The 22620-nt window shown below is 37.3% G+C and overlaps 2 protein-coding genes across 2 annotated transcripts in view; one reads left to right on the top strand and one right to left on the bottom strand.

The window, feature by feature from the left end:
• CTNNA3 (catenin alpha 3) overlaps window positions 1-22620 on the bottom strand; it is a 1168431-nt gene that overhangs the window by 957713 nt on the left and 188098 nt on the right. The window lies entirely within an intron of this gene.
• Window positions 19952-22620, top strand: part of LOC118718978 (peptidyl-prolyl cis-trans isomerase A-like) — a 38174-nt gene continuing 35505 nt past the window's right edge. Inside the window, exon 1 of the mRNA XM_036437980.2 lies at window positions 19952-20165. Within this exon, the coding sequence (XP_036293873.1) occupies window positions 19952-20165 (214 nt within the window). The remainder of the gene's footprint in view (window positions 20166-22620) is intronic.

Raw genomic sequence — 22620 nt, 5'->3', positions numbered from 1 at the left:
TGAAACAATTGACTCTATTCTCCAAATCACACAATCTAGTGGACTTTAATTGCAATGTAAGATAAACACAGACTGACAGGAACACGGCAGCTTCATCCACCTGCCAACTTAGCATCGGCCGGAAACAAAAGCGATGGGGGAGGTCATTCTTAATTGGTGCCTGACAACCACTCTTCCCCTATATCAAGCTAATTTAATCACTTCATTTGAAAATCAGATAGCTCTGAGCCCAAACCAAGCTTCCGCTCTGTCAAGTGTCTTAAGCTGAACTCAAGTCTTCCCAGCACACACAAATCTCAGAGGTGCCCTCATTGAGCGAATGCCAGGGATAGAATCATAGGCATCTGACAGAAGCAGACATGGAACAACAAGGAATACAAGCCCTGAAGTGTCACAAAGGGTTGAAGAGCTAAAAAAAAAAAAAACACATCCAGCCGAAACCGGTTTGTCTCAGTGGATAGAGCATTGGCCTGCGGACTGAAGGGTCCTGGGTTCGATTCCGATCAAGGGCATGTACCTTGGTTGCGGGCATATCCCCAGTAGGGGACGTGCAAGAGGCAGCTGATTGATGACTCTCTCTCATCGATGTTTATAGCTATCTCTCTCCCTTCCTCTCTGTAAAAAATCAATAAAATATATTTTTTTTAAAAAAACAACACATCCATGTGTGTAAAATTAGTTTCGTTCATATAAAAAAAAAAGGTCTTAAGCTTCATGTCTAGTCAATTATACTACTTACTAATTCAAAGGGAACCATCAAAGCAGAATTAGCCAAGAAGAAATTCTTGCCCTGCTTTAAAATGGGAATAAAGTACTATTCACTAAATATATATGGGGGGGGGGGGGAGAAGAGTGACACTCTTTATAGGCCACTAAATCCACAGAACTTTATACACTTACATGATTCTCTTCCCTGCACTTCCGACAGGACTTTGAATCTCTCCTACACTCTCTCAGAAGTTACCCACACATATCCATCACTGAAGTTGTCCTAATTTCTCTAGCTAAATAAAATACCCTGTGGTCCCAAAGTCAAAGCAACTCATTTCAAGAGTGGCAGTACCCAATTTTTTTAAATGCCCTTTAAATAAAAGTATTAAACAAAAACAATACTTTATTAAGTCCCAGTTATGGAAGGCAAGTCAACTTAGCAATAGAGAACACAGAGTAATATTTAAAGAATGGAGAAGAAAATTTTATTTCTTATAAATTGTAAGGCACTGACTGAAGCATCTTAGCAACTGCTTATTGATGTCCTGGCCTCAGATCATCTTAAAACGTTAAGGTCACTTTCTGGTCTCTTTGTTATTACTCAGGAGAGGCATTTATCTATCCTTCCCATGGAGGTATTTTTATAAATCTCCATTTATTTTTATAAATCACACCATACTACCACTACTTAATAGATGGCCATCTAAATCTCAGTCATTCACCAAATCTAGCATTTACACTCATTATCTTAACCAGCTCGCATATGTCCCTCAACTTTGTCTTTTGATGTTAAATAAACACTATTTCTTTATCCATCTTTACTGATTCTGCTTCCTAGCCCTCCATTAATTTCCATTACTATCTTTTGTGTTTTATCTATTTCTTCATTTTCTTCTTAATTTATGGATTATAAAACTAGCACAGAACATTAATGATAATCTGAGCATAGTTGGAAAATTACTTTGTGGTGTTATCAATTTTTTAGAATGATTATATCAAAGGAAATGTAATATATTTCAGAACCTTAAAAAGCATTCGGATAATAGTCATGAGGCTTCAGAAGAACATCATCAAAATAAGAGACTTCCAACACCAGCGATTCATTGTCATTAATTGTATATTAAGTCTGTGAGCATCATCATCATGATTATCAAATTGGTTTTAATGGATTGCAATGCAATCTATAAAAGTTTATCCGTTATAGAAACTCTTAAAGCAACTTTGTTACCTGATGGGAGATTATAAAGATTGCCTTACACAGTTTCACCATTTGCTTAAGAAATAATATAGCAAAACTTACAGAAGTTGTTTATAATATCAAAAATTAAAACCAGATAAAAAAATTTAAAATAAAACAAAACAAACTAAATATCTGACGATAGAGCTACTGTTAAATAAATTATACTATATCCATACAATATAATATTTAGCATCTACTGTATTTGTGTTTTCAAAATACATATAATTCCATGAAAGATGTTACCAAGTTACAGACATTCAGGTCTTCTAGGACATTATATTCACTCCACTTCATTAAAGTCAAATTATCTTGAACTCTTTAACTCATAATTGAATATGATTACTATTTCTCCCATAAGAATCCCTGTGGATATTTGTTCAATGTCCACTGCCCTCTGAGGAGATGGCTCCCAGAACACCAGGATGGCCCTTCACATGCTAAGCACATTGATAGGAGGTTGTATGTAATTTGAATGAAAACAGAAAATTATTATTTAAAAATAAAAGGAAAAGAAACCTGAAGTTGGATGAAGGTAACCTACAGGAAAGGTGGTCAAGAGTCAGGGAAGCTGAATGCTTCTTCGTCCTGTGGTGCTAAAGTAGAACCTCTTAGCAGCACTGTAGGAGAGAGATGATTTGGAGAGCTTATGGATCTAACAAAGACTTTAAGGAGTTTGTTAGGAGTGTGCAAGGTAAAAACTCTTCTCCTGAATAATGTTCAGCAAAATTAGCACTCTTACCAGTGTTTCCAGTGTGAGTAAATTTATCTGGAAAGTGCGAAAAGATACTGAGTCCTGAGTAGTTTGATTCAGAGGCTGATACCTGGGATCCATACTAAGTGACATCGATCAGTCACCTATATCGCACACCGATACATCAAGTAAATCATTAAACCTAAAGTCTAAGCAATTCCAAGCCTTCTGGAGACTAAGATTAGTCTACAGAAGACATACATAATAATAATAATATTTTAAATCTGGAAACGGCCATAAAAAATCATTAAATATAACCTTCTAATTAAACATCTAAGAATTCCAAATGGTTAAATAACTGGCTCAAAGCCACTCAGCTAGTTTTAGTCGCAGGCCGATAGGAAACCAACATTCTTGGCTCAGTGCTCTGTCACCAACTCTGCTGACAAGGTGTACTGGGGAGGTGGGTATAGAAAAAATCGAGCTGATGAAAGGACTTGACAGTGAGAAAGAAAGAGAGGTATCATTTCATTCAATGACAATGATAGATGGTACCTTTCAGTGCTTTGTGAAAGTTCCCCAAATAGTGTAATTACACAATTATTATATAAGTAAATTAAACAATATGTTTTGTTATAAAAGCATACCAATCATACACATTTTCATCATTATCCTCCCTCCCACTTTCTCTATTTTCCTTCCATCACTGATTTTTAGTTCATCTTAATACTTTTGGAAAGAATGGGAAGCCAGTCAAAAATTCCTTACCGCAAAGATGATCTTCACCAAATAGAGAGACTGAATCCAATCAACAGCCCAATAGCGGCCATGAAGAGCTGTTTAACACTTTAAAATTTATTCTCTAACAAAAATGTTCACTTAAGCATCCCCTCTGTTCAATAGGTTATTTATTGCCTAATCTATGTAATTCATTACGTTTAATCACTCTCATTCAGTTGCAAGTCCTTTGTTTTTCTTGGGCAGCATCCTCACTAAACGTGAAATATGGCAGCACCTTCGGTGCGCCTTATTTACACTTCTGAGTGACTAGGGAGATTTATGACTGCAAAGCTTAAGAAGAAACCAATTAGGCAGGAAAAATATATAGTGCTGCTTCTACATGCAGGCTGATTTTTTTTCCTAATCTATGTAATGCTTTATGATTTGCTGATATTTTAAAATACTTATAATTCAGTTAGGACTTCGTATTAACCAAGTGTATTTAGGATAAAAATTGCCTTTCCAATATACTTCAATTTCATAGATTGTTACTGTCATTGATGTAATATAGCATGAAATATGTCTAATAAGATAATCACTCACTATTAAATGATTAATCATGAGCAACTGATATATAATCAAAACACTTCTTTAGTTCTAATTATAAATATTCCACCAGCCAAATGAGCCAGATTTAATTCATCTTTTTTTTTTCTTTTTTTTTTTTAGAGGATACTTGCAATGTATAAGTAGGATCATCATTTCGGGGAAAAGATCTTTGGATTATATTTTCACCAGACTTGTTCATTCACTCATTGTACCATAAAATAAATATTAACTATTCACTATATACAAGACCTACAGCAGAGAGAACTGCCTATTATTGCAACCAATGGTAAAGTACTAACTTTTGTTTAATAACATCACCAGTATTCTCTATTATAGACATGGTTCTTAATTATTATCAGAAGTAAGACTATCATAAATATTTTTAACTCAGACCCTTCCATTAGAAATAATTTCAGCCTATTCCTTACATAATTGGACCAAAATTATTTAATAACATATATTAAATTCCTACTACATGCCGGGCAATGCTAGTCTTGGCTATATAAAAAATTTTCTTACTGTTCAAGAAAAGCAAAATCTAGCTGAGGAGAGTACAAAAGTACCAGTGTCAGCAATGACATGTCCCAATAGGCATTTTCTGCAGGTGCTGCCATAAGCACAAACAAGGGGAGGACACAGGGAGGCAGCTGGCAGGAAAAGGCTTCTCCAAAGAAGTAACATTTGACCCAGGCTCTAAATAGAAGAAAAAATAATAATCAGAGGAGAAAGAAGAGTGGAATGAAGAGAAGAGGAAAACGCCTAATACTTATTATAGGCTCTGTGCTGAAGAGTTTAACATGTATTATCTCATTTAATGCTTAGGTCAACCCGTGAGTTACAATAGATGCTCCCGGTACTAAATGTTAGCAGAGAGGTGTGTTTCTGGGGGCGGAGGAGAAGGCAGAGCTCTCCCAGCAGGAGATACCTCTTTGGGTGAGGAAACTGAACTGGCAGAGTCAACAGGTGAGCCCTAAGTACAAAATGCGTTACAGAAGCAGTAGTGAGGAGAGAAGGTGAACAAATCTATCTTTCTATCTCTACCGCATGACACAGCACAGACATCCATATAATGCTTGGTAATATACAAAATGAAAGAAAAGGCTATAGTAAGAAAAGGGATATTGAACCCATTAGCAAGGGCAGACCAGAGCTAAGTTGTTTGTGGCCCTCAATGCCAGGCCAACCATTGAGACTTCCTTTTCTAAGCAACAGAGAACCCAAGGCTTCTTATCAGCAAGGTGGTGACATGACAGATTTCACGGAGAAGGATGGACTGAAGGAAACAGAAAGTAAAGGCAATGAATTAAGAAGTTACTGCAGGGTCTAGGGAAAAGATGGGAAAGTCCCAACCTAAGGCAAAAAAAAAAAAAAAAAAAAAAAAAAAGAGTAGAGGGTGGAACAGACATGGATAAGAAAAAAATATTTTTGGCTTTGACATTCACTCTGAGGGAGGGGTTTCTAGACTGGATGTCTGGGAGAGTAGTGGTACTCCTCACAAAGACCGAGAATACAGGAAGAACAGGAAGTTAGGATGTTAGTAATAATGTAACCTAATATAAAGGTATATACAGTATGTAATCTGTGTATTGTGATACTATGAAAAATGCTTCAATATTTAAGCTTCTAATTAGTATCAGGTCTTATTTACTGACTCACTTAGCAATGCAAATAAGAAAATATATAATTAAATCAAATTGATTATTTTAATTAACTAGCTATGTTTTTAATAACAGCTTTTATTGATACATAATTCACATACCATAAAATTCACCCTTTTACAGTGTACAATCCAGTGAGTTTTAATACATTCACAAAATTATGTACCCATCACTATTTTTTTTTAATTATTCACCAACCCATAAAAAAATCCTATCCCTATCAGCAGTCACTCACCATTTGCTCCCTCCCTCAATCCCTAGAAACCAGAATTCTACTTTCTCTATAAATTTCCCTATTCTGGAATGTTCTATATAGATTGATTTATATAATATTCAGTCTTTTATGGCTGATTTCTTTCATTTCACATAACATTTCACATACATGTTTTAACATCTTTAGCACTTCCTTTTTATTCCTCTTTAGCCAAATATCCCATTTTATGGACATGCCCTATTTTACTTAACCATTATCCAGCTAATAAACACTGGATTGTTTACAGATTTTGACTATTCTCAATAATGTTACCATGAACATTCAGACACACATTTATATGTGGGCCTATTTTTTTTTTCTGTAGTAGATACCTGGGATTCGAATTGCTGGGACATATGAGTCATATGTGTAACATTTTTAGGAAGTGCCTATTTTCCAAAGTGATTATGATTTTACAATCCCACCAGCAATATGTGAGCGTTTCAATTTCTCCACATCCTTGCCAATACTTGCTACTTCTCTGTCTTTTTTAGTATAATGATCCCAGTGGGTGTATATGCATGGCTTATCTCTACACTGTCGATTCTGTTCCATTGGTCTATGTTCTTATCTTTATGCCAGTATCATGCTCTTTTGATTAAATGAGCCTTATAATAAAGTTTAAAATCAGGAAGTGATACATCCGGCTTTTTTCTTTTCTCACGATTGTATTGGGTTTTCTGAGATACCAAAATTATTTGCTACTTTTGTGAAAATGCCACTAGAAATTTTATAGGGATTGAATTGAATCTATAGATGGATACATGTACTATGAACATTTTATCAATATTAATTCTTACACAAGAACACTGAATATCTATTTATCTGTGTCTTCTATAGTTTATTTCATTAATGTCATATATGTCTCAGTATACAGATCTTTCACCTACATGGTTAAATTTATTCCAAAGTGTTTTATTGTTTCTGATGCTATTATAAATTATACTGTTTTTTTACTTCTTTTCTGAATAGTGCATACTTAGTGTATAGAAACACAACTAATTTTACATGATCGTTGAGTATCCTGTTATTTTTATGAATTTGTTCATTAGTTCAAACAGATCTTCAGTGAAATCCTTGGGATTTTTCTACTTATACTAAGGGTCCCTTAGCCTGGCCTGTTGACATCCCCAAGGGGTTCCAGATTGTGAGAGGGCGCAGGCCAGCCGAAGGACCCCACCAGTGCACCATCGATCGGGGCCAGGGAGGGACTGAGGGAGGGCTCCAGGGCATATCCAGGCATCTCGCCAGTCCCCATTGGCTGAACCCCAGCAGCAAGCTAATCTACCAGTCAGAGCATCTGCCCCTTGGTGGTCAGTGCACGTCATAGTGACTGGTCAGATACTTAGCATATTATGTTTTTATTATTTAGGATAAGATCATATTACCTGAAGACAGAGACAATTTTACTTCTTCCTTTAAAATTTAGATAACTTTTGAGATGGGCCCAAATGGCAGTGCAGATAAAACATTTTTGCCAGTATCCTCATTACTTTTACGGAGAAGTGGATTTTAAGAGGCCTTCACTTGTGTTTCCCTGTAGTTATGCTTTAAAAATTCTTTTTAACAGTGAACTGATTTAATAGAGCACAAAACCATATCTTTAAAGTAATTGACTTTTCAATCAAGATAGCAGAATCTATGGTGCCAAATTAGCATTATTTTGTTCAAAATCACCATCTTAGAAAGAGATATCACTTCTTCCATGGTATTTACTACTTAAACATATTTAGAATTTCTCTATTTTCACTTTACCAAGTAAATAAAAAATAAAAAAAGTTTTGAGAATGGCCAATCAGCATACTTGAAAGAAATTTAATCAAAGTTTAATTAAAAAGGTATTTGATCAGTCTGAATATATACTCATTTTCCATTTAAACCAAGTGATGCTATAAAGTAATCAGAATAATATTTGTGTTTAATATAACTATACAACTCAATCCAAAAAAGCAACTTCCTGAAAGTGTGATAACATTGGAATAAGTTTATAGCATTCTCAGTGGACACATTTGGCTTACCAAGTTCTTCAGTGAATGTCAAAAATATTAATCTCATTGCTTTCAAATCTTATATACTAAAGGCCTTTCTACAAATTACATAAAGGGTGGGGCAAAAATAGGTTTACAGTTGTTCATATGGAAAATAATACAATTAATAAGAACACAAGAATAAACTGTTTCACATACTCATGACTGTAAACCTACTTTTGTCCAACCCTGCATATTCAAACTAGCCAAGCAAACAAACAAACAAAAAAAACCTATATTGCTTTTTAATTTCCTTCTTCCATTTCATTTATTCCTATTACACTAGTTCAGAACTTTATTGATTCAAACTACCATACAGAAGGTAGCATGCAGACCCTCTAATCTACAAATCCTTAAACAAATATCATAGCACATGCTAAGAAAAATTAAGAAGAATTTTATGTGACGACATCTCTGGAAGATTTTATAAGCTAGTTGATGAGGTAAGATGTAATTTTCTTTTCACAAAATATAATTATGAAAAACATGATGAATGCAATATACAGGACATGAGGAAGTAGTATAGAGATCTAAGTCATATAGAAATTTTAGGAAGAATTCATGTAGGAAGTAAAGCTTTAAAAGGCTTTGAAGGATAATTAAAATTTAAAGATTCATTTCTTTACTCAGTTTTTAACATTGTACACAGTAAGTATTCCATGAAAATATTAGTGACTAAGTGTTGATTGGATGGTTTTAGATGGGTAATGAGGAGAGAAAACTCTCCTGATGAAACAAAAAGAATAATTAAGGGCGTAAAGGCAGAGGTCATCATGACATGTTTGAAGGGATAGCATCTAGCCTTATTACATCAGATGTTACACACCTACCTGGGAATTGGGGCATTGTAGAGCTTGCTAAAACCCTTAGAAATCATCTGCACGCCTTACATTTTTTAAATAAGGAAAGTGAGTCCTAGAGAACTACCCAAGGTCATTCAGCTAACAGGATGTAAAACACTAGCAGGCACCTAGAAAGTACCAGGCACTGAGCTATCCAGACTACAGCTCCTGGCACAACTTTCCACTGCATAGATTAAAAAATTCTTAAGAAGGTTCAAAAAGAAAATATCCAAGGAAGATAGCATAAGAAAGTTAAATAATTTTTTCAAGTCAATTATTTTTTTTAATATATTTTATTGATTTTTTTACAGAAGGAAAGGAGAGTTAGAAAGATAGAGAGTTAAAAACATCAATGAGAGAGAAACATTGACCAGCTGCCTCCTGCACACACCCCACTGGGGATGTGCCCGAAACCAAGGTACATGCCCTTGACTGGAATCGAACCCGGGACCTTCCGCAAGCTGACACTCTATCCAGTGAGCCAAACCAATTTCAGCATCTTCAAGTCAATTATTTAAAATTAAGTATATGTGGCGTAAGACTATGTCTTCATAAAAATCACAGTTTGCCTTTTACAAGGGCTCCTGCAGGCAGGAACCACATTTGGTTTTTGTGAATACTCCAGATTTCATCATGACAGCAATATAAGGCAGAACTCCGTACAAAATAAGGCCATCAATTTGAGCTCCTTTGATCCTCACAAAGCTTGTTAAGAAAAAAGCAATGGTTTCATTTTTATACATAAGGAGAGGACTTCAGTGTCTATTTTGGGATAGTACTCCATCTGTTGGCAGCTGCTGTGGGCCCCAGGCACTTTTAAATCAATGGGCTAGGCCAAGCCAAGGGCATATTTTCATTCTGCACCAAATCCGTGTGCCAGTTCCTAGCAGATACAGTGTATTTCTGCAAATGTGGTACACATATATTACTCCAAGTAGTAAATTTGCCCTCTCCTAGAAACTCGAGTCAATTGGGAGAAACCAGCAAGTAAACCTCAGTAACTCTTGTACCCACACAGAAAAAAAAACAACCTGATTTCTCACGAGAGCTCTATTCAGCCTTACAGCTAAGTAATTGCTTTTTTAAATGCTGGTCCGTGGGAAGTGCAATATCTGGAATGATATAGGCTTTGGAGTCAGAGAACCCTTAGTAAAAATCCCCATTTTACCGTTTACTAGTTGTGTCCCATTTAGATAATTCTTTAATGCCTCTGGGCTTCAGTTATGTTATCTGTTAAACAGGGCCAATATTACCTGTCCCATACGGTTACCTTGAGGGTTACGTTATGTGTATTGAGCAAAAGAGCTGTTGAATAGTAAGCACTTAATGTGTGGTGACTATTATCTATCCTCTCTGAAATTTACTTGTTACCTACTGTTTAAACATCTTTCAGTTCTGACCAAACTTCAAATTAGTATCAAAACAATCATCTCATTTTTCTCCCATGGTATTGGGTAGCAAAAGGAAAATGCTCAATAAATGGGAAGGCCTTCAAGATACAATTTTTCATGTCTACCAAATTAACTATGCATTAACTCCTGATTTGAAATATTGCAACACATAATTACAAAATTTTTAAAAGAACAGAATATTAATCTACAGATGACTTAAAAATACCAGTTATATCCATTCAAGGCATTTCCAGGACCTGAGAATTGTTTCTAGTTTGACGTACAGCACTGCTGGGGAAAAAAAAAAATCCTTTCCTTAGCTATTATAAAATCTGGAAAGATTCTTGAGCACAATTTTTTTTTTTTGGAATATTCTTTGAGATTCCCCAAAATCAAGAGCTTCTGCTGAGTTGTTCCTTGATGACTGGCACATGAAAAAACTGTCATATTTATTGCCTTTTTTGATATTCAAACCCATTCCAGACTAACAGTCAACAGATTTGCCATTACTTTCATACAAATATTTTCTGACTGTTTGCATATAGTATGATATAAATAGAGTAAAAACAATCTTCTTGTAAAACTGTGTGTGTTCCTATAAAAGGCATCTCTTATGCACATAGAGCTCAAATTGACAGCATCTATAGGACTTGAATTCATCAGATGTTTTTTCTTCTTATACCCATTTATATCCAGCTCACAACCCAGGCCAATCTGTATCCTCCACAAGTAATCAGATGATGTGATCAGCCTTGAAACACTCATCAGACTTTTTTTGGTCCAATATAATCTTGAATATTCAAAAACAGAATACATTTGAACATTATATGAATATGTGAAACAGTATACTAGCATTTGATATTGTGTTTCAAGGATTGTAGAGAAACAGATGGCTATAATGACTCTAGTATTCTTCATGATTATAAAATTAGGGCATAGTTTTAGCCTAAAATAGTACCAAATAGACTTTGAATGACTAAAAAAAATAGCTTTTACTGAGTGGTAGAGCATCTTGACCACCATAGTAATGAGTCTTTGCAGTCAAAGCAAATTTAGCCAATTCTGTAATTGACACTTTTTACAAAAATCATCTCATGTTTTATTACTGTGCACAATTTCAATGCTATTGAGTAAACCATCAATGGCAAGAATAGTGTTTTGTGATCATTGAAACAAAATAGTCCAACTCTCAAAATAAGTAACTCTTCTGTAAAACTGTTTTTCTGGTTCAAATGGAAGCAGTATTGTGAAATGGCTTTAAAATCCAACAGGACTGCAGAAAGCTCCTGCCAAGCACAGTTCAGCCAAAGTGATCTTCATCCTCAATAACATAAGGCTCGATGCAAAATCTTCCCATCATAGATGTGCTTCAGGCCCAATGGCAGGACTACAAACTACTTTTTTGCATGAACTTCTATTTATTTGCTTCAAAATAAAATCTCAGCATATAAATCCCGAGTAGCATTATGTCACAATTTAAGCAATAAGACAACCAATTTAAACAGTATTCAGTTTAAAGGGCATAGGTCTTGTCAGTTACTTAGAGTGGTTACAATAGATTTTCACTACACATTATCTGTGCAATGTTTGCTTTTTCCCTAAAAATAAAATTGCAGCCTTATCAATAGAAGATGTGCAACAAAGCAGACTTCAACAAGGTGATTCTTTCTGTAACACTGAAAACAACAAAACTATATTAAAACTATAATGAAGAGCCACTCCAAAAATCTGCAAAAATTTAAAGATCTGAGTCCTAAAATTGATCCATTTTGCACTCTGGCATCCCTGAATGATTTCCTAGTGACTTACTTAAGTTCTAAACTCAAAAACTTTTCAGAAAAAGTTTTTCCAAATTCCTCTTTCTGTCATCCATAAGCTTCACCCACGTATTAAATGATAGATCAATAATCTACAAACCTTTCTGATAAAGCACACCTATTTAGAAAAAAATTTTAGCATTCACATTCAATATATTTATTTATGCATCATATAAAAACACTAATCTTAGCCTTTATGTTAAATATTACTGCACCTAAATTTTTTATTTTCTTAAATAAAAATTATTTATCAGTAGCTGTTCTAACATTTTTCAGATACACCGCTAGCTCATCACTGTGTATGTAGTTTGGAGACGACCATCCTATATAATAAATCAGTCGGAATTATTAGCTATAGAAATGGCAAAAGATAACTTCAGTTAAAAATCTTAAACATGAAAACAGAAGACAGAAACAAATACCAGGTCCAAAATAGCACAAGTTTTAAAGTGCAGTGAGCATCATTATATGTCAGCCACTTCTCGTAAATTATCTCGTTTAACCTACAAAGGAACCTCTACAGCAGTGGTTCTCAGCCTTTCTGATGCCACAACCCTTTAATACAGTTCCTCATGTTGTGGTGACCCCAACCATAAAATTATTTTCATTGCCACTTCATAACTGTAATTTTGCTCCTGTTAATGAACCGTAATGTAAATATCTGTATTTTTCCGATGGTCTTAGGTGACCCGGCTAGCGGTTCTCAACCTGTGGGTCATGACTACAGGTTGAGAACCGCTGCTTTAGGGGATCTAAAGGAGGTATCACTGTTCACTCTTGTACAGATGAGGAAAATGGGATCAGGTTATTATACCTAAGGTCTAGATCTCAAAACCCATGATTGTCAGAGGTCAGGAACAAGGTAAATAAGGAACAGACTACCTGGTACCAGGACAGCCCCCTCCCAGCTAGGAAGGAGCAGCCGTGCTTCAAGACGTGCTCCTGACTACACCCACGTTGCTTCGAGCCCTGGCCCAGGTTGCATGCATAGGGCACCCCAGAGCCTGGAGCCTCCACAGCAGCACAACGGCAGCCACCTACACATACATGACCTTGAGGAACACTGGTAGACATGGAATCAGGGCCTGAGTGGGTAGCATAGACCCTGCGGTGGACCGAGCCTGAAATTACCTTGAGCTACCAGCTCTGGGAGACAGTCACCATCAACTAGCCATTTGAGAAGGGCCCATGGAGTCCCCTCTTCCGAGGGGAGGAATGCTGCATCGCCTGCAACCTTTGAGAGGCCATCTGCCCGCCCAGGCCATCACCATTCAGGTGGAATTGAGGCCTGGCCAAGGGCAGCTGCCAGACCACCCACAACATCAAAGTAACCAAGTCCACCTATTACGGCTTCTGTTAGGAAGCGTGCTCAGTGGATGCCATGGTCAAGGGCACCAACTCAGTTCTCCATGGAGACATAGGAGGAGCTGAAGTACAACAAGGAAAAGCTGTTCAACAACAGGGACAAGTAGGAGACCTCCGCCAACATCCAGGCAGACTACCTCTACTAGTGACAGCTCCACATCCTGCCCCTGCCGCCCAATAAAGAAGCTCTGATCTCTCTCCCCCCCACAAAAAGACTATCAAACATCGGTCTTTCTTTATTCCAAAATCCTGAACATCTACTACCACTAAGAAAACAAGCCTAAGGACCCATTTGTTATCTGGTTCTTCTCTCTTTGTTCTAATCATCAAAATACAGCATGTTCAGGAAATCATTTTAAGACACTAGAGACAAAGGACAAAACATACTAAATTAGTAAATTACAATCAGTGGCTGAGGAAATCATCAATTATTTTTGATTGCCTACCATTTCTTGGGCAAATAACATGAATCCAACCAAGTCTTTAGAATCTCTATAAGCAGATTTTTTTTTTTAACTGTGTTGCCCTTCATTTATTATGCAAATGCAAGCAGCTCCAATAATTCCCTGCTCGGAGTGTTAAGAAATGTGATACTATTTACTTTTTCTGATTTAATTTGGTTAATTACAGACCTATACAACTTGTGTGGCAGGCAGCTCCACAGATCCTAATCCTGGCTCTTTCAGGCTGTGTAATAAATTAATCTCTCCACGTCTGTTTCCCCTGCTATAGATGGAGCTATTGACACCTCCTCCACAAAGTAGCTGTGAGGGTTAAATAAAATAACATACACAAAGTGCCTAGTACAGAGCCTGGGACATGGTGTGCTTCCAAAATGTGAGTTGTGCTTATTTGTGGGGCTGATGGAGTTAACAGTGTGACCTTTAGTACAAAGACAAATGAAAGGTACTTGACCTGTTAGGTGACTAAAACTGTGGCCTTGACATAAAAGAAGAGTGAAATTATCGAAACAAGACTAATGATTTTCTGTAAGTCTCCACAGCACTTGCTCACCCACCTGTTTACAAAGCATTTCTTTTCTCTCTAGCTCCTCTCACTGTTATCTCTAACAAGTGATTTTTTTTTTTTACTCATTCTCATTTCTGTGACCTGTTTAGAAGGTCCTTGCACATTTACCCTTAAGATCATCCAAACAGTGTGTTACCCTTTCACATAAGATTTAGTCTATGTACTGGATGACCTATGGGTTGTTTAAAAGGCCAGCCCCCACCCCACCCCAGAAAAAAATGTATCTGAGATAAATAGTACAATAAACAAGGTTTCACAGAATAAAACATTAGAATCACAGTAGGATGTCTTCTAACTTAAACAGATTTCATTCAACTCTTAATTTATTCCTACCGGGAATAATTCAAACCCATGCTGAAACCTTTAAATATTGAGAAGCAGTCCGAGTTCTTGCCCTTCCTGCCTGATTTTATTGATTTCACTTATTTGTGACTTCAGCTGTGAGGTGCGCAATACATTAGAGCTTGGCATGGAATCTACCGCTGTAGGAACTGAAGACTTTTTTTACTCTTAATGGCTGCATCAAGGCCTTTATGTATAAGCAGGTCCGTACGTGTAGCCCCTTGAGTAAAAGTCATCTTTGACCTAACTTCCCATCCGATTCAATTTGGATTCCCATGTGACTCAAATGCTGGCACCTCAGAAAGTACACATATATCTTATCATGCTAATGACTGGACTGGGTTTCCTCGGCTTCTAGTAAAAAGGCCTTTGTAATTTTGCAACTTCTGATCTGTGATGTGTTAATTTTGAAAAGTCCATTTTTTCCTTTCAGATAGTTGAGAAAGAATTTTCATCTTTTTCTTTGCAGTACTTTACTTTCATTTGGAATTCAAGAGAACAATTTTAAATATATGTTTTCTCACAGATAATACACATTTCGTTGATGATCCTGAAACAATTACCACATTGTACCGAAAATTACAATAAAGAAAGGACAATTGGCAATAGAGGTCAAAGCCACACAAATACACAAATTCCATTCAAGTTCATTTCATTAGTGGTGTGTTTTTAGTATTAGAATCTTTGAGGTGGATTATGATATTGGTAAAGGGACTTAATTCAACTCAAACTCATTGCATCACTTTTTAGTAATGCTGCTGAAGGTAACAGAACAGTCTATTTCTCTCATTTTCATGAACAATATATTGTAGTCATTAGCAAGCAAAATTAGAACCGCACCTACCAATTACTGAACAAAAATTCGAGCTGTGAATAATGCATAACATCTCAGTCTAGGCAGATGGCCTTATCTGCTTACCTTCCTACCATGTGTAACAAAAATCATGGTTAATAAAGGATATTAACAGCCATTCTAAATTGAAATTAAACTTTTATAAATCAAATTAGATCCTCCCTTCAATAAAAAACGATCCCTGAGATTGATTTAACTGGCAATAATTTAAATCTTTTTAACTCCTAGCTCAGTAACAGAATTGGGAGTCACTTTCAAATGACCCTTTTCCTTGGTATAGATTTCAGATGCCAGATAAATTTGTTTATTTGATTTAATATTATTGCACAGGTTTGTATCCATTCTTCTTGTTGTAAAAAATAGTATCAAACATTTCATTTGTAAAAATGTTGCATAAATTGCTAGTGTAAGCAAGGGGAAAAAAAATATCCGAATAAGAGAAGAGAAATATGGGAGCAGAAGGTACATAGATAGAAAAATTTGGAGCCCAAAGAGAACAGTAGTAAGAGAATTAATTTGGTGTACTTGAGTACATTTTAAGTTTAAAATTTTGGGATGACTATATCTATATAATTACCCTGAAATTATGCCAACATTGAGGCTTTTTCTCCATGTATATCTTGTCTCTATGGGTATACTTTCTCTGAAGATTAGATTTCTTTATGTATATTTGAATCTCTAAACACTTACTGATTTATGTTTTTCAGCAAATATTTATTAAGTGCCCACTAAATAGCAAAAGTTATGCTAACAGTGGTAAAAGGGCAAGAGTGTAGAGGGATGAATAAGACACAATCCTTGTTATATAATAGTATAATCTTCTAAACAGAATCTATACTGGTAACCTTTGCTGGTGTTATATAAGCTTTGAGGGGATTCTTTAGTGACTAGAGTCCATTTACCATGTTCAGGGTCAGTTGGACCTAAAGCATTTAAGATATGTAATTTAGAAGGAGAAGAAAACTTACTAGATACATTGGTAACATGTTCCAGTTATGAATAATCTTTAACTCTGTACTACTTAGAAATATGACAATATCTAGTACAGGAACTACATTATATGAGAATCTTTATTAAATGAAACAAAATTAACTACATTCTGCTATGCAATGAAAATTGATATTCACTGATAGAAACAATTTAAGATATGTAATTTAGAAGCTCTGATCTTTTTATCTGTTAACTTTATACATTTGACCTATCCTGGGTCCCCTTTGCAACTATCTCTAAGAGGACGTTTGAAGGAGTTTTCCTCAAAATGTTACACTGGACAGATCTAATGTACTCATTTAAAAGAAAAACAAGATCTACTTGCTTGAGCTTATCAACATGATTTTAAAGAATAATACTTTTACATAATCTATATATATATAAGGCTAAGTGTCTGTCTGTCTGACCAGTAACTATAACACACACTGATCACCAGGGGCCAGACCTCAGTGCAGGAGCTGCCATGACACACACTGGCCACTTAAAAATAAACAGCACTACAAACCTGATGCTAACAAACCAAGTGGTACACAGACCCCGCCATCACCCCAGAGTGATACCCCACCAAATCACTGCCAACACTGCCAAGACCCCATGGTGCAAAATGTGGCCCACAGCCCAGCCCAACCTGGAAGTGGTGGCTGTGGGCACCAGGTAATGATGTCATGTAGCAACACCTGGCTTCCTCTCCCTATCCTTAGCAACTAGCCTACTTGGAGTTACTTCAGCCCACGAACCTGACTTGCTTTATAGCCAGGTGCAAATATTTTACAGTTTAACCAAATGTTTGTGAAGTGTTTTTATGTGTGTCATCTCATTTGATCCTCACAGAAGTTTTGGAGTAGGTACATAGGAGACTCAGTAGAATCCTATTTTCTTTTCATTAGCAAGATGCAAATCACAATATTAAAATATTTCTTCTAATTAATTTCCTTTCAATGTGCACAAATCCTTGCACCAAGACACTGGTTTACTATAATTAAGAACATAGGAATCTAAGAACTCCTTTTGATTAAAAGAAGTGCTGGTGGTTCTATTCACTTTCCTAATCTACTAAGCCCCTGCAGGTATTTGTACAATTTAGTATCCTAAACTGAAATCTTAATGTTATCTAGTATTGACCAAGGAAGAAAAAGTTTCAATAAGGGACACTAGTTACCAGAACTTCATCCCCTAATCAATCAGTTAGAGTTCCTGGATAAAATTGTTATGCTATATGGTGACTACACAGAACTTTCGGGTGAAACACACCTTGAGCCACATGACCTGTTCCTGTCTCGTATTGCTAACCAGAAATGGAGCTCTTACAAAGCATGATTTTCATTTGAATCTAAAATATAAAAACAATTTCATGGGTGTTTTTTTGTTTTGTTTTGTTTTGTTTTGTTTTTTTACCATTTCCTTACTCCTCTAAGTAAAACTAAACCTTTTTAAAATTTTATTACAAACATTGGTGAAATGGCTTTACCCCATAAATTATGGTTTCACTATAACTCTTTGAAGAGCCAACTAGAAGTAAAAATGGAAGGGATGGTGATGGAACCTGAAGAGGTAAGATGATGTGGCACCATTTCATCTTCATATGTGAAGAGGAGATGCAATGCATTACATTGTGCTTTCTGTTTTACACTAACTTGTGGGAAACCAACTGGACTCCAGTTTTATTTTGATTTCCTATGGAAAGCTGTATTAATGATGGTAAATCTTGCAAAGAAGCTATGGAGTTGCGTCTCAATTTCTAAAAGTTTCAATGTTGATTTTAATTATCCCAGGTGAGAATAAGTTAAGAGTTAAATAAAATCCATTTGTTAGGATGACATGCACCTGTGGCACTGATGTTTTGTTCTCTAAAACCTGTTGGTCATACAGTTTACCTCAGATGCTGGTAAGCAATGCTATGTAACAGGGCTTTGAAAATGGGCACATACTGCACACATGCAGGACCACCACCTACTATGCCCAGTGTGTGCACTTCACAGTGGAGCCACGTCTTAATGGAGGACTGCTGGCAGACATTGTGGATGTTGTGATTTTTTAAAGGAGAAAGAAGTTAAATTCCTTGTTCTAACAAAAATTTTCTCACAAAATTAAAACAAGGGTAAGCAACCGCCCAGTAAGAAGTCACTATTATTCTAAAAATTATCTTAATAGTCTCTTAATAAAGAGGTTTCTGGGGGAGGAGAATATAGTCAAAAGTTACAGCATGAACATTTTTTTTATTTTATCTTTAAACCTTTATTACAGTATTATCTCTCTGCTAGCCCTGTTGCTGAGCCTTTAGCAGACCACACCACCTCTTCAAAAAGCCGGCTGTTTCTCAACGATGTGTCCATGGTAAGACTAGTAAATTCTATGGTCTTGAAACCTCTGATGCCATAAGGAGGACTACTAGTTGGAGATGATGTTATGAGGATACCTTGGAAATGGATAAAACATGTTAGAAGAAAGTCTAAAAATGACAGAAGCCCTATAAAGAGTGGGGAAGAAATCAACATTTGGACTTTGCATCATTGTAGGAACAAAGTACTGGCTGGCTCCTCTGCACACATACTAATGGGTAGCTGGATGGCCCATGAGGATGATGCTAATATTAGTACCTGAAATTGGCAAGCTTGATCCCCAGCAGATCAACCAGACGTAAGCCAGATCAACCTCGGGGAAGAAAAAACCTTGTTACTGAGCCTTTTATACGTCTATTCAGCTGCCATATCCACATTGTACATAAACACTTCGGCGAGCCACAGGGGTTCCTGGTCCACCTAAAAAGTGAGTGCCTCTCCACTGTGTATCTCTTTGACAGGCATTCATGTAAGACAAGAGTATCTCCACACTGTGTGACAATTCTGAGCTCCTCCAGACCTCCTTGTCACCAGCTTCCCCATTTTTTCTCTCCAGGTCCCTAATAAGGCAGCGGGTCAGGTACTGCCCATGAATGAATGGATGTATACTGATACCTTGGGACATCTCTACTTCTACACAAAATTAGTAACTGGATGCAAGGCCCAGGAAGAACTTCCTGAAACAGTGCTTTTCATGGCCATTCCTGCATGGGGTTGTAGTGCAGCACCTATGCCCTGAACTGATTTCAGTATACCATGCAAATTCACCCATAAGCCAGACCATCCATGCTCTTTCTTTATTAACATATGGTAAGTAACTGCCCATGAGGCTGTAGGCATGGGACCAAGTGCCATGGGAGTTTAAGTCACCTACTTATTCAGTCTCCTTGTGCCTTCTGGACCTTCTCAGGCTGATTTACAATAGAATGCTGCTGAGCATATCCAGTTTTTATGGTTCCCTATATTAGTTCACCCTGCGGTCAGGTGGGTGTTCAGTCTTTATTAGGGTCCATAAACAAGAAAACTGCTTTCCAAATGGGAATAGTTGTTTGGGAGGGGAAGGGAGTCTGCATCATGATTCTCCTGTGGGGTTTGTCAGAAGTTCCAGATAGTGTCTCTGACACATACATTTCCAATACATTGAGTCATCTGAATCCTAAAATTCATGAGGCAGGACAGTTTGCTCTGCAGAGAGGATCTGCTGCAGAGCTCTTGCTTTCTCCTGGCCTCACTGGAACTGGGAGTCTGGACTTTGCCCAGTACATGGGCAGCAGCAGCCTGCTTAAAGGTAAAACATGTTGCATCCAAAATTCCAAGAGGCTGGCCAAGAATGATGCCTAACTCGTGATGGTGAAGGGGGTCCGAGATGCAGGTGCAGTAATCTGTTTCCACTTCAGGAGGAACAACCTGCCTCGGTCTCAAGGTAATTGTAGAAACTTCACGTATGTGGCAGGCCCTTGGATTTTTACAGGGTTTATCTCCCACATTCTGACATGTAGGTAACTTATGAAGGTGACTGAGATCCTGCCTAATCCCTGCCAATTAGGATAAATAAGCATAACATATCAATGTAAATGACATACATCATGTTCTATTGGATATAAAGGAAATTGAAATGCCTCTCGGTTACATGTAACAGTGATCAGGTGACTATTACTTATGCTAAAACCTGTAAAAACATATACCATTGTCCTTGCCATATAAATACACAGGACTTCCGGTTTCCCCTTACCAACGGGGATATAAAATAAAACACTTCCAGGGGGCTGTGCTAGTTTACTCCCATAAAAATGCTCCAATTGGATTAATATGTGCAATTAGCATCACCACCTGGGTAGGTTTGCAAAACTATAGTCTCATGCTCCACAAGCCATATGACATTCGTGCTCACTGAACAATCAAGTTAAACAGGGACAGGGAACTGCTACTGGACTCATAACATTACTATCTATCCCAAGACTCCCATAAATCTTTGCTGCCCGGTGGACCGTGGTGGCGTTTAAGATCTCTGCGGATCAGTATCAGTTTAGAGCCAGAACCTAATAACTCACAGGGCCTGTGAGTTTACCTTTCTCCCGTGAACCCGGTAGAAGGCTGCAGTGAGAAGATTTTCTTTCCCCACTGCCTCTCAGGGCCATCTGTGCACGGGCCTACAGAGCACCACCCACCCGTTTACAGCGGGTTTCAGAAAACCCACAAGATTGATCTATAAATCAAGACAATGCCTTTTCCTCCTGTACTAATATATCACTGAAGTATGTTTAGAGATGGATTGGATAAGAAATGCACAATACACACCCCTGGCTACATTGCAATGTCCTTTTGCAAAGGGACCTGGCCTCTCCCTTATATGAGAGGCTCTGTAGGAAGATGATAGTGACTTATGCTATAATAGAATTGAATTGAACTGGCGAATTTCCAAAATACTAAGGTGACACATTTCTTCCCTTAAGACCTGCCACAAGGCAGGATTTTTCTGCCTATTCTTATCAGTCGGTACTTTGGAAGGCTGAACATGTATTTTAATCTCAGAATTGCATAATCAGTCAGCTACTGCTATGGATTAATGGTCCCCAGCCCACCAGCATCACCCGATTAGAATTTCAATGAGAATTGATAATTTTCAGATACCACTTCAGACCTATTGATTTAGAAACTCTGGCGGCGGGGGCTGGAAGCCGGGATTTTAACAAGCTCCCCCAGTAAGTCTGACGCACAGTAATGTTTGAGAACCACTCCCAGGGAGCCTTATAAGCCAAACCCACCCCTGTGGCTTGCTGTCATAGTTCCAAACATCTTGTTCATAACGATTAAGGAGCACTAGCTGGCCTCTAACACTCTGCTACCGCCCATTAATCCTATTTAGATCAGAGAACCCAATTCTATTATAGCATAACTCACTATCATCTTTTTCCGAGAGAGGACAGCAACCACAGACCAGTTCAAAAATACTGTCATCCCCCTCACCCCCGCATTTCTTAGTGCTCTGACAAAAAGAGCATCCTCTGGCCTTCCCAGGGAGCATGGGTAAGAGTCAGCTGATCCATTCAGGCATTTTGATTCACCTAAACCTTTAAGTTCCTATTTCTACAGTATGTTAGGTAAACTCAAACATTTCTATCTCGTTAACTACAGTCATCACTGAGTTCAAGATTCAATTAATATAGTTCATAGGCTACTAATGCCTCTTCCAAGGGCCTGAGACAATATATGAAATCTAAAATCTCAAGTGAGTACACCAATGCAAGGGAATTTAGTCAGATGGACATTAGCATCTACTGCCCAACATGGACCACTACAGATTGACAAGGCCTTGAACTCTTTAGCTGTATTCCCCGTGCGTACCTTTGCATATACCTGGTAGGCTATGTTGAGTTAATAAGAAGTGGGAGCTGAAACCAGTTTGGCTCAGTGGATAGAGCGTCAACCTGCAGACTGAAGGGTCCCAGGTTCGATTCCGGTCAAGGACATGTACCTTGGTTTCGGGCACATCCCCAGTGGGGCGTGTGCAGGAAGCAGTTGATCGATGTTTCTAACTCTCTATCCCTCTCTCTTCCTCCCTGTAAAAAATCAATAAAAATATATTTTTTAAAAAAAGAAGTGGGAAAGGTGTATCCTGAGGTTACTCAACATTAGTTTGTTAGGCAAGTGAAAGGGCTTTATGTCTCTTACTGGGAAATGGGGATTAGGTTCAGGGCTAGATCATCCTCAGACATACTTGCCTTAAAAATACAGGTAATGGG

The sequence above is a fragment of the Pipistrellus kuhlii genome, unplaced genomic scaffold (genome assembly GCF_014108245.1).
Source record: "Pipistrellus kuhlii isolate mPipKuh1 unplaced genomic scaffold, mPipKuh1.p scaffold_m20_p_15, whole genome shotgun sequence".
NCBI lineage: Eukaryota > Metazoa > Chordata > Mammalia > Chiroptera > Vespertilionidae > Pipistrellus > Pipistrellus kuhlii.
The sequence above is the reverse complement of the archived record's forward strand: the minus strand, read 5'-3'. Positions and strand labels throughout refer to the sequence as shown.